This window comes from Phyllopteryx taeniolatus, chromosome 2 (genome assembly GCF_024500385.1).
Source record: "Phyllopteryx taeniolatus isolate TA_2022b chromosome 2, UOR_Ptae_1.2, whole genome shotgun sequence".
NCBI lineage: Eukaryota > Metazoa > Chordata > Actinopteri > Syngnathiformes > Syngnathidae > Phyllopteryx > Phyllopteryx taeniolatus.
In genome coordinates this window covers 4,057,732-4,071,591 of record NC_084503.1, presented here as the reverse complement: position 1 = coordinate 4,071,591, position 13,860 = coordinate 4,057,732, and the positions used below count along the sequence as shown (strand labels likewise).

General features: G+C 42.6%; 1 protein-coding gene across 6 annotated transcripts in view; it reads left to right on the top strand.

Moving 5' to 3' along the window:
* Positions 1-13,860, top strand: part of zfhx3b (zinc finger homeobox 3b) — a 272,875-nt gene that overhangs the window by 192,561 nt on the left and 66,454 nt on the right. For all 6 annotated transcript variants that reach the window (XM_061754423.1, XM_061754461.1, XM_061754432.1 and 3 more), the window contains one exon: positions 12,315-12,546. In XM_061754423.1, coding sequence (XP_061610407.1) covers positions 12,315-12,546 — 232 coding nt within the window. The remainder of the gene's footprint in view (positions 1-12,314; positions 12,547-13,860) is intronic.

Below are 13,860 nucleotides of genomic sequence, written 5' to 3'. Positions count from 1 at the left end.
AATAAACTCCAAACGTGATAAGTCATACAAACTGACCATGACAACACGCTGAAGAGACTGCTCTTTACGGTAGTTTTATTTCCCGTGAACATTTGTGTAACAGGGAAAACATTTAAATGGCACTTTTTTTTCTTTTTTTTCAATGTTAAGACTGCAGTAACTAAGTGCACTGAAATCCCCGCGTTCATGTAAGTTGCAGCTCTGTGTTTTCCCAGTGGAGAAGTACTGACCGGTGGAGCTGGTGGGTGTTCGCTGTACGAATTGTGTGAAGAACCCTCAGCTGCCGTTTTCACTCCAACTGAGCACTTCACGCTGCATGCAAATAAGCCCACATATAGACCTACTCTATGTTTTCACCTCCACTCAACCCCACTCATTAATTTTCATTTTAAGAAGAGGCACCTCTCGAAGACCATGTTGCTTTTGTCACGGCAATGCTTCTAATAAAGATAGCCGCATAAGACAAGAGTTGAATATTGACGCTATCTGAACACATAATCGCTGTTCTTAATAAGATTGTGTGGGGCCAGCTGGCATAAAACGGGATACAGGATAGTTAGAAAACATACAGCGTTCCAACCACCTCAGCCTTATTACGTAACCTAAAGCAACAACCAATTAAGTGGTAATAAAATATTTACACTACCAAACCAAGGACACCGGGGGTGAAAGCCAGATAATATGAGCCTGAGGAGGCAGTATTCTGTGTCTCCTTTCTACCCGTTGTGTTTGCAAAAACATGGAACGCGAGCTCAACCAATACAAGCTGCTGCAAGGAAAAAAGAGCATGGGGTAATTTGTAATTACCCCCCCAGAGGGCTTTTTGGGGTCAGGCTAACCAGTGAACTCTAGAAAGTGGACACACAAAATGGAGAAGTGTTCACTTGCACATCCAGATTATCCATCCATCCGTTTTCTGAGCCGCTTCGCCTCACCAGGGTCGCGGGCGTGCTGGAGCCTATCCCAGCCAATCGCAGGGCACAAACAAACAAACAACCATTCGCACTCACATTTAGACCTACGGGCAATTTAGAGTTGTCAATTAACCTACCATACATGTTTTTGGGATGTGGGAGGAAACCGGAGTACCCGGAGAAAACCCACGCAGGCACGGGGAGAACATGCAAACTCCACACAGGCCGGGCCGGGGATTGAACCCCGGTCCTCAGAACTGTGAGGCAGACGCTCTAACCAGTCGCCCACCGTGCCGCCACATCCAAATTAGGACAATCCTTTTCATTTAGTTTTGCTGATTGGCCCAGGAACGCGCAGCAATGAATCTGAATTCATGTCCATGTGATGTTTGTTCGCCCAGACTAATTGTGTTTGGGTCATGTTCCTGCTCTGCATTTAATTCTCATTGACTGCATTAATCATTGCAAGTGGTGTTTGCTTGTAGCTTAATCCAACACCCCTTCGTTCCCAAACTCACCAGCTCCTTGAATAACTATATTTCTGTCCTTCACTTACATCAAACTACATTTTTTTGCTGCCTACAGTTGCATGCAAAAGTCGAGTTCTGGTTGATGCTGAAAATATAAAAATATAAAATTTTTGTAGAAATATCGTGCAAGGACAGAACTACAGTATATAGTAGTCAGTTGACGAGATATAGCGTGAAGGAGTTTTTCACCATTTCAATTTTTCAGATTTTTACCGTGGCCAAAACGTTGCCCAGTGAGAGCTTGATATTTATTTATTTATTTATTTATTTTCCCCCTGATTTTGAAGCCTCATTTGATCAATTAGTGATTTTTTGGTTTTTTTCAAATCATTCAAATTTGGCATGTTTGTTAACAACACTCTTCTCTGTGGAGTGTCAAATTTATTTTCACTTTACAGGTACTTGAAAGAGCCCAATTCAGGCGAGAATGTACAATGTTTTTGACACGTACTTATTTTTTTCATCACGCATGAGCTGAGGGATTCTGTGAGATTTGTAGCTTTGTATGCCTACAGGCTAGCACAATTTGGGCTATTATCATTACAAACATTCTCATAAACAGGACCGGCAGCACTAATGTCACTCACATTCATATCGTATTTGCTGGCCCAGCTCCATAGCCAGAAGAAAGGGAGTGGACCAGAAATGTCATTTTCTCGTGAAAATACCTGACGTGACATCTGAAGTTTTCAATTGCGTTTCTTGCTCATATTTCCACGTAATTCTCAATGGAGCTTTAAAAAAGTTGCACTGAAGAATATTTTTTTTAGGTGGCCCTTCCCAATATCGAGCATTTATTGTGGTAGGCAAGAAATATGCAAGCCACACCATTAATTAGCTCAGCAATTCTCCTGAATGGAAGGATGTGTCTTCAGAAATGTTGCTAATAGAGCAAAGGACCCGGGCAAGTCCTGAGTTGTCCCGTTCAGCTTCCAGATGGTACGTTGCCAGTAGTCAGTTGTCTGCAACTGTTGTTTGGGTGCCCCCGCTGGCTCAGCCCTGTTTTACCCCTCCTGCAGGCAGACACGTTGTACTACAGTTTTGGCAAGCTCGTGCCAGCGCAGATTTAATAAAAGCATCGGGAGGTTAAGCTGTTAATTAGCTACCTTCAGAGAAAGGCAACAGCTCACTGACAATTTGCATTCTTTTTTTTTTTTTTCATTTTCATTTAGGGGGTTGACATAATTTCCTGTCTGTTGTGTTGTCAGTGTGGCGGGTTACAAAAGCAAGGCCCGGCTCATTAAGAAGTGGCGAAATGTGTTTATCTGGGTCTGATAACAAGTGCACATTATGTATGTACGGCCATGCTTATCCAAATGTTCCTAATGAGCGAGACCCTGGATGGCGGTGTGAGGCTCCTGTGGGCATAGGCTCAGGCTCGTTATCGCCACACAGGGGCATTGATCTCAACACCGCATGCATGCTTATCCCCCTCCCGGCCTCTCAAAGACACAGCCTCGCACATGAATTATGTGGACACATTGATCATGTGATTGAGAGCCATCTTTTAGAACCCTGGGTCATTATTGAAGGAGGGATTACCCAGTCCTTGTTTTGTTTCCTTATGGGCGACTCTTGTTACTCAGCTCCTTGTCACTGCGAGTATACACTACTCTTAATTTACCACAGAGTTCTTCGCATTCAAGGTGGAACCCTTGTATGTCCAAATATGGTCAATGCTTAACTGTCTGAGAAGTGTTGGAAAACTACGCCTCTTCTCTCAGTCTGCGGGAGCCGTGCGGTATTGTGTCGCCTCGAGAAGAAATTATTATTTTTTTTTTTCAGAATTGAACGAGTGAAAATAGTTACGTTGGATACATTTAATGGCGCTTGATTTGTTAAAAATGGATCATTGCAAAGCTTCGGTGCAGAAGGAACTGATCAGCCTTGAAGGTACATTTGCGTGCAGATTCATTTCTTCCTATTAAACTGCTGAGTCAGCTCATCGTTATAATCACTGCATGACTTTTGCCTCTACAACCTTATAAAAGGTGTTTGGGAAAGTGATGTAAGTACACTCCAACCAATTTGATCAATGACAGTGTAAAAAATTGGCATTTATTTTGGTAATAAATAAGCAGTTGAACATGATTTTTGATGTTTGCGTGCAATGGTATATGATAGCATTATAAGGTATAATATCAACTTGAACTATGCAGTGTTTGGTAACTCGAGCAAGAAATTTTAATTTCCTGAAAAGTTGTGATTTTGGAGATGCGAGGATTCTGCCCTAAAGCTGCTATATGCGCTAGATATGCTACACGAATGTATAAACACAAACCCCCACGTACACACAACAACATAAACAATCAGCAAGGCCCAAATTACTGCCTGCATTGATTGCCTTCCTCCGACAATTATGTTCCCATTGTTTACTTTCCAGCATCTTACTCATTCGAACAGAATTCAATAATTATTGCTTTATTTAATGTTAAAGCGAGTTAGAGTGGTGGGTGTGGAGCACGAGTAGCTGTTTTGTCTTTGTCTTTCACCCCCCATCCTCCCTTACTACCTGTACTTTGTTTCATTGCTTTGCGTTAAGGCATCCTCTCTAAGGACACCTGAAGACATCCATCTTTACCTCTCTGCCCACAGGTCCATTTTGTTTCCCTGCCTCCTCCCCAAAGATAAATATGCAGCTTGTTTTTAATTCTCTGGTGGTGATGGATCATGTCTAAGCAAGTAGAGGAAGCACTTTTTTGAAAGAGGACCAGTACTGGGTGGAGGGAGGACACGCATTAGGGAGGGTAAAGGAAGCGAAAGGACAAGAGTGAGAATCAGATACAGGAGGCTTTCTGTTGCCACTTGAGCCCCAGAATACTCCTCCTTTCCGCCATAAGCTATCTTTGAGGCATGTTGCAGCTTGCAGGGCCTAATTCAAAGCAGCCACCACACTTGGAACCCAGCGGGGCCTCTGCGGTCGTGAGCTGTTGTTCGTATTGCTGGCAGACCCGGAATCCCGGGCCAAGCTCTGCTCTGCTTCGCTAAATAACCTGCTTTCATTCCAGGGGAATCCCAGAGTCACAGTCGGTGTACAAATGCAATCACTGCGCGCCGCAGCCGTATTTTCACCCTCAAGGTTTTCTCTCCCAACATTCATCATCATCATTAAAATAGATAAATAATCCTGATTTAGAACCCTCTGCAATTTGGCACCAGTTGTGCAAGCACTTTCTCTGATGTTTTCTACTTTTGGATGTAACAGGATGCTACAAATACAACCCCAATTCCAATGAAGTTGGAAACATAAATAAAAACAGAATACAATGATTTGCAAATCATGTTCAACCTATATTTAATCGAATACCGTCAAAGACAAGATATGTAATGTTCAAACTGATAAACTTTATTGTATTTAGCAAATAATCATTAACTTTGAATGTTATGGCTGCAACACGTTCCAAAAAGGCTGGGACAGGTGTCAAAAAAGACTGAGAAAGTTGAGGGATGCTCATCAAACACCTGTTTGGAACATCCCACAGGTGAACAGGCTAATTGGGAACAGGTGGGTGCCATGATTGGGCAGAAAAGGAACTTCCCTGAATCGCTCAGTCATTCACAAGCAAAGATGGGGCGAGGGTCACCTCTTTGTGAACAAGTGCGTGAGAAAATAGTCGAACAGTTTAAGGACAATGTTCCTCAACGTACAATTGCAAGGAATTTACGGATTTCATTATCTACGGTCCATAATATCATCAAACGGTTCAGAGAATTCATGTCCATGTGATGTTTGTTCGCCCAGACTAATTGTGTTTGGGTCATGTTCCTGCTCTGCATTTAATTCTTATTGACTGCATTAATCATTGCAAGTGGTGTTTGCTTGTAGCTTAATCCAACACCCCTTCGTTCCCAAACTCACCAGCTCCTTGAATATCTATATTTCTGTCCTTCACTTACATCAAACTACATTTTTTTGCTGCCTACAGTTGCATGCAAAAGTCGAGTTCTGGTTGATGCTGAAAATATAAAAATATAAACTTTTTTGTAGAAATATCGTGCAAGGACAGAACTACAGTATATAGTAGTCAGTTGACGAGATATAGCGTGAAGCAGTTTTTCACCATTTCAATTTTTCAGATTTTTAGCGTGGCAAGGAATTTACGGATTTCATTATCTACGGTCCATAATATCATCAAACGGTTCAGAGAATCTGGAGAAATCACTGCATGTAAGCGGCAAGGCCGAAAACCAACATTGAATGCCCGTGACCTTCGATCCCTCAGGCAGCACTGCATCAAAAACCGACATCAATGTGTAAAGGATATCACCACATGTGCTCAGGAACACTTCAGAAAACCAATGTCAGTAAATAAAGTTTGGCGCTACATCCGTAAGTGCAACTTGAAACTCTACTACGCAAAGCAAGAGCCATTTATCAACAACACCCAGAAACGCTGCCGGCTTCTCTGGGCTCGAGCTCATCTAAGATGGACTGATGCAAAGTGGAAAAAGTGTTCTGTGGTCCGACGAGTCCACATTTCAAATTCTTTTTGGAAATTGTGGACGTCGTGTCCTCTGGGCGAAAGAAGAAAAGAACCATCCAGACTGTTATGGACGCAAAGTTCAAAAGCCAGCATCTGTGATGGTATGTGGCTGTGTTAGTGCCAATGGCATGGGTAACTTACAGATCTGTGAAGGCACCATTCATGCTGAAAGGTACATACAGATTTTGGAGAAACGTATGCTGCCATCCAAGCAACGTCTTTTACATGGACGCCCCTGCTTATTTCAGCAAGACAATGCCAAACCACATTCTGCACGTGTTATGACAGCGTGGCTTCGTGGTAAAAGAGTGCGTGTACTAGACTGGCCTGCCTGCAGTCCAGACCTGTCTCCCATTGAAAATATATGGCGCATTATGAAGCGTACAATACGACAACGGAGACCCCGAACCGTTGTCAAGCAAGAATGGGAAAGAATTCCACCTAGTACAAAGCTTCAACAATTAGTATCCTCAGTTCACAAACGTTTATTGAATGTTGTTAAAAGAAAAGGTGATGTAACACAGTGGTAAACATGACCCTGTCCCAGCTTTATTGGAATGTGTTGCAGCCATAACATTCTAAGTTAATGATTATTTGCTAAAAACAATCAAGTTTATCAGTTTGAACATTAAATATCTTGTCTTTGTAGTGTATTCAATTAAATATAGGTCGAACATGATTTGCAAATCATTGTATTCTGTTTTTATTTATGTTTAACACAACGTCCCGACTTCATTGGAATTGGGGTTGAACAAGTGACCCGACTTACAGGTTTTAACATTTTATTATTATTATTATTATTATTATTTTACTTTAACTTGCGAGCGAGCGCTCTATGGCGACAGTGAACTCAAGACAACTCACTTCCCAAACGCAGCACTTTGGCAAATAGTCTACAATTCTTAAAAAAAAAAAAAAGAGGTGTCAGGCTGTTTAATGCCATAAGCTAGTCCTCTAGCTTGAATGCTAATATAAACACATTCATAAGCCTATAAGCAACTGATATTTGAACAGAAACGGTGTAGCAACACATTTAGACATTCAATATAACAATAGTCACAGTCATATTTTTTTAGGAGGAGCTGAGAAAAGCTTTGAGCTCTATACTGTACTGTACATACTGATCGAAAAAGTGATAACTTTTAAAAAAATTACATTTATTTAGGTCATTACTGTATGCTTTTTATACTGCAATACAATATTATAGATAGCTATTTTTCTCAAAAATAACTTTTTTTGTGGGGGGGGACTGGAACAGATGGCATTTCCATTCATTTCAATGGGGAAAGGTGATTTAAGATACAAGGTGTGAGTTACAAGCGTGACGATGGAACGAAATCAACTTGTATCTCAAGGCACCATTGCACCATGTTGTACTGCACGTGTCAGTCATGTAACTACAATTCAAAAGAGAAAACTTGGATGTTGGGGGACAATAGCCAAGCAATTGCAAAGCAGAGCCTCTCTGGCTGAAGATGTGGCAGCTCCCTTCGAATTGATAGCTATTTAGCTCACCGATAGCCCTCTGTTTTAATGCATTAATTTTGTATTAACAGCACTGCCAAATGTAACGGTGGAAATTAGGGTATGAACTTAATGGCTTGTGGTTTTGTGTGCGTGCACAAGTCTGTCTGTGCACGTGTGTTTATATATTGTTGTGCTTTTTGTCTATACTTTTATTTGTGTCTGTTGTGCACGCGCTGTATTATAAAGCTCCATGGGGAGCCATTCTCCGGAATTACCGTCTCTCCGTCTCCCATCCACCCTTCCAGTAATACCCACCTCCATCTTGCGTGAGTCGGACTCTCTCAGCAACCACACAGTTTTGTGTTAAAGGTGCACTTTTAAGTGGATGGAAATGCAGATGTATGCCGTGCTCTAGGTGGGTGGTGAAACTGATACAGGCGTGTGGTGCCCACTCAAAGGGCAAGGTGCACCGTGGAGTTGCGAGCGAGAGGATGGGGTGGTGCCCACACCGCCCCATCCCTCTCTCACTTTACCTGAAAAAGCATAGAGCAACTGCCTCAGCCTCCACAGAGAGAGGGAATGTCCTCTATGGGAAGAGCTTTGATAAACCATCATAGACTTTTTTAGACTTTGAAAAACACTCTAGCATAAATTGAAGCGCTGAAGAGCACCTCACGAGCACGACAAATGAGAAAATATTCGAGCATATTAAAGGTGATTTAAAATCATCCAACCGACCTTTGATTTTAGAGGCCAGTCATGTTGCGTAACATGCTAATTTGAATGTATATATGGAGTAGCTCGAAGTACATAATGTACAACCCTCAACGCTCCCGCACTGCATCGTTCTTTACGAGCAGTTTAGCAAGTTGAGTAACAGTTTTTGAGATCCGAAAATGCAATCGCTTTCTTTTAAAAAAAAAAAAAGAAAAGAAAAAAAAAAAGGAAATCTCATAGATTCAAGATTAGACACCTTTCGAGGTACAGTTACTGTTCATTTACCATCAGAGATAAATTCTAAAAAAACGCCACTGTTTTATCGTTTTAACTAACTCTTCTGCATCAGCATTTTAAAACAATTTTGACATGATCCAATATATTAGAAGAAAAAAAAAACAATAACAAACATTCTAAGTTTTAAATTAAATGAAATTGTGTGCCAAAATTCAATATTTACAAAACTGAGCCTTCTTTAGAACTTGTGCAATTCACTCAAGCATACAAACCTTTTATAAATGAACCAGAAATTCTATTACATAAACAGAGAAGCGGGCTCAAACATGAAAACTGAAGTCGGAAAGTTACGGAAATACAAAAGTTGAGTCTCGACTGTAGATGGTATCTGGACATAATCCAACAAATTCTGAAGCCACCTTTTTTGAAACTGACAGTACTGATACGGTATGTTACTATTGATGATGATCATGTACGTGAAGACACTGATAATGGCAGTAATGTATCACAATCGTTAACACTGATTTAAATAGTTAGAATATATCAATATAAACATCAATATTGAACACTTCATTGCTTTCTACCTCTGCATGCATTTACGTTTTCAATTGTTTACTTCTACAACATTCCTCGGAAGTCAGAATGTCCCATCACTGGTGGGCTACTTTTAAAGCTGGCTTGCGGGCTACTCGTGTGCCGGTTGGCACCACGTTGGTCACCCGTGTTCTACGGGGATTCCAAGATGTCCAAATAGTCCAGATTTTCAACCAATCTTCAAATTTCTGGCATTACTATTTCTCTTGGACGTCATAAGAGACATAAAGCCTTGGTTTGTTGTTGTTGTTGTTGTTGTTCTTTTCCAACTTTGCCCCATTTGACTTCTATTCTTATCAGTGATTTCTTGTCTTTGACGACACCAAAACAGTTGTTGTGTCTGTCATCAGTAAGCCCAGACTCCAAATGATTAATGATGATGATATTAACATACAGTACACACACAAGTACTTGTGTTGAATGCGTTATATGAGGCAGTCACACACTTGTTGAATCCATGGCAAGCTTCCCCCGCTCCACTATGCTTCACAGCACCCTTCTGCCGGGGCCTCCATAGGGTGATTAGAAAGCCCGGAGCCATGCAGAACAACTCCTTCCAGCCTAACATGACTTTTTCATTAAGCTGGTAAATTCCTGCACTCCAGTTGGAGGTGATTTATCAACTAGGGGGCTTCATTGCAGATTCATAGGAAACAGACACGGTTCTGTCTGTCTTGTGCATTATGTTAGTGCGCACATGTGAAAGAGAGGTGGGGGTCAGGCAAAGTCGATTTACTGTATCTGAACCACAGCTGCACATTTTCTTAAGCAATCCAATTTGTTAACGTGAGGGTTATACTGTACTATCACGTCGTCCTCCGGTTGATCTCCCACCGTGTTGACTGACTCCGAGCTGCCCTCAGCTGCCCGGGGTCACGGCCGGAGCAGAGATGGCGCAAGTGCTGCTTTGCAGGTCTGAGTGTTTGATGTTGCGGACGGAGCTACAGGCGCTGGAACGAGCCACTTTTAGCTCTGCTGAGGCCACAGTCCTGGCCAGTCAGTCTACGAGTGAATTATGACCGATTCTGGAGCAGGCGGTCTCAGGTTTACTCCTATATAAACCCCGGGCTTTTTATGGGAAACTATAAAACTCCCAGCATTTTTCCCCTACCTCCTGAGACTAGCTTTGAAGTTTTAGTCAGGTGCAGTAATTTCTTTTTTCCTTCCTCAACTTCGTGTAGATTTCTGGAGCTGTGAGTCATTTGCAGTAGAAATTTGTTTTAATTCAGGACATCTGCTAGAACTAAGAGCAGTTTGCATGATGGATTTTGTGTTATCTATTACCAAATCTCTCAGGTTTCTGCGCCTCACTTCCGATGCAATATTTGTGCACAGAAGAAAAGCTTGGGTGGGAGGGGGGTTGGGGGGGGGGGTTCCTCATAATATCCACCAACACCTCTTCATGACATCATGGATAGCTTAAAATGAGGAGCGAAAGGAGAGCATGCAGAGACAGAGCCTTTTGCAATCACCTAATAACTCTATTACACTGCACTGTGGGGCTCACAGAAAAAGGTTGAAAAAAAAAAGAGATTTTCTTTTTTCCTGGAAAATACACATTTTAGGTGTTAAACAGATGAATATGAAACAAAAGGCAATGAAATACAATAGTTTGCAACTCCTCACGGCAATATTACCAGAAAGAAACCAACAGTGGGAGCTAGCGACACAAGCCTGTCAAGGACGTTGAACATTATTAGATGGATTTTGATTTTCCTTTGTTGCCTTTCAGTTTGTAAGCAATCTGATTTGAATGGAATGTGGTGAAATAGCTGATGTGTGCAAGACATCTAGCTCACTCTCTTCTTGTCTTCAGAGACTTTATATGAGGACGAGGGTGGAGATTGATGAGCTGGTAGAGAGGTTCAAGCCTCATGCAGGATGTGAGGGAAAATATTGGCAGTGCAGAGTATTTTATTTTATTTATTGTAACTTGTATCTTTACTGCTATGAATTCAATAAATAGAAAATAATAGTGGCCTGTTTAATTTCGTTACATGGGTTAAATACAGTCCAGTATGCTGAGACCCCTTTCTAATATTCCCTCCCTCTGTTCTTCCCTAAATATGTTACTTTTGTTAATCTGTGTAATGGTTAAGCACAATGATAAACATATTGTTCAACTAACAACGCAGTTAAAGTGGAGCATTCTTTTAATAAGAAACCTTGACTTACAATTACATTTGGTTTGACCGGGCTCGTAACTCTCCGCATATCTAAAATCCATTTCCCCAATGAAATGAATTGAAATTGAAAACAGAATAGAAATAGACAATAGAAAATGTCAAGAAATAAACCCATTTTTTAAAAAAAGTGTAATTAAGCCAAAAGTCGCTAACACTGTTATACATTCGTGACGATAGGCTTAATGCTTAACATATTAGTGTGGAATAATATTAAAATATGTCTTCGTCTCAACCCAGAACATGGAAAACGTCTGCTGATTGACATTGATTGCAGTCACATCGAACGCCCAGCTGGACTCCCCCGCAGTATGATGTTGGGGTGTCACATGACAGACGTGGCTCGAGTGTCCGTCCGTGCAGAGCGAGGGGCCTTTAAGAAGCAGCCAGTGTGATACTTTAGGATAATGGTCAAGAACTGGCTTGCTCTCGCCAGGCCCCGTCTTGCATCATTGATTGAGCAATGCAGGAGGTAATTAGACTTGAGGCTCTGGTGTGACAAGACTTTGTGGCAGCATGGCGTCACTCGGGGTGTATTTCGATACTGCTGGGTGAGGGATGAAGGCTAGCACTAGGGTCTCTGTTTAGCCACGGAGGAAGCGACGGGGTTGACAGGTCAATACCGACGCTGATTTATTGTCCTCTGACGGTCGTCCTCCTGTTGCGGAATGTTCCGGTCGCCCTGCCGCCTCTCGAGGCCTGCGTGCCGCGCTCCATGATAAAGCTGGGATTTAACTCGCCGTGATCAATATTTAGTATCCCAAGCGTGAAACAGGCAGATGTTTGGAGTTTCCTTTTCAGAGGCGGGAGGCTTGTGTTGAGTGAAGGGAATCAATGTTCTTTTCCGTCCGCCGGGCCGCCGAGCCGCCGAGCTGCCGAGCTCACGGCTTCTGAAGAGTGGCTGATGCCATCGCTGTCCGCCTTTGCACTCGAGAGATTTGCGTGCCCCCCCACCCGCCTCCGGCCTCTCCTGTCCTGTTAGCACGCTGATACAGACACTCAATGCAGACAAAGTGCACAGTCCAAACAGTTGTTCTGAAGTGGAAGAGGTCTGGATGTTAAACAACAGGACTGTGATTGGGAATTGATTTGTTCATTTGCCGACCGTGTGAGCGAAAGTGCCATCCACAAGAACCGCTTCCTCACTCTTTTTCTTTCCTCTGTCTCTCTCTCCATTCCCTCCCACAGCATCTGCAGCAGCACGAAAACGCGGTGGAGGGTGATGCCTGCTACTACCACTGCGCGCTGTGCAACTACTCGACCAAGGCCAAGCTCAACCTGATCCAGCATGTGCGCTCCATGAAGCACCAGCGCAGCGAGAGCCTCAGGAAGCTGCAGCGCCTGCAGAAGGGCCTGCCCGAGGACGACGAAGACCTCAGCTCCATCTTCACCATTCGCAAATGTCCCTCTTCAGATACAGGTCAGACCTCTTCTCCTGTTGCTCTCATCGTCTCTGTTTTAGATTCTAACCACCTGGGTGAGGTCAGACAACACTGATGTTGGACTTTAGCGCCTCAAGGGTCAGCCTTGCAATGTATGCTCTAGTTCACTCCAAAATTGTTTGATGGAGTAGAAGTTCTTCCACACCAACCTAATCCAAGCATGCCTTTGTGGACCTTGCATTTTGCACAGGGAACAGGAAAATGCCATCCTGAAATGGTAACAGCAAAGTTGCAAGCATGATATTGTCCGAAATATGTCTGGGGGGAGGGGGGGGGGCGGCACGGTGTGGAGTTTGCATGTTCTCCCCATGCCTGCGTGGGATTTCTCCGGGCACTCCGGTTTCCTCCCACATCCCAAAAACATGCATGGTAGGTTAATTGACAACTCTAAATTGCCCGTAGGTGTGAATGTGAGTGCGAATGGTTGGTTGTTTATATGTGCCCTGCGATTGGCTGGCGACCAATTCAGGGTGTACCCCCGCCTCTCGCCCGAAGATAGCTGGGATAGGCTCCAGCACGCCCGCGACCCTGGTGAGGATGAGCGGAACAGAAGATCAATGAATGAATGAATGTCTGTGGGGTAAAGAACTGAAATGAAGGGAAAACTAAGCGGTTCAACATGAACCCTGGTTAAGTGATCGATTTGTGCTCAGGTGCTTTTTGTCCATAATAGTACATGTGCTCAAGTCACTGTGCTCACCCAAAATAATGATGATCATATTGAACTTAGACAAGAACATGAATCCAAAGGATGACATTTTCTTTATGACAATAGAATAAAGGTTAAATCACTTAAATTGAAGTGGTCCCTAAAAATGAGACCTATATTTTTGTTTTTGTATCTATTTATAGTCCCTGTAAACTTTGTAAATTTGACATACCACAGAGAAAAGTGTTTTTAACAACCCTGCCAAATTTGAATGTTTTCAAAAATCACTAAGTATGTATTGCGGCTTTAAATTGATGAAAAATAAATCCCGAACACTGTGGGCGTGTCTCCTGAGTGCGCTAAACCACGCCCCACTCAACTGTCAATTGTTCATCAATTGCCACTTCCACAACCTGGAAAAATGGATGCTACATCATCAAGCATCATTCTTATGCCTACACATAATTACATGTTTGAGCTACAAAAATACATCCACTAAAAGCCTTTTGGTGGCTGGAATATATTCGCTGGGCTTTCCCCCGCCGTGACAGCAAGGCACTCTAAAGCGACCCCTGCCCACACGCTGGCTATCAGGTCAGACTTCTTTAAAAAAAAAAATAATAATAATAATAAAAAGTTTACC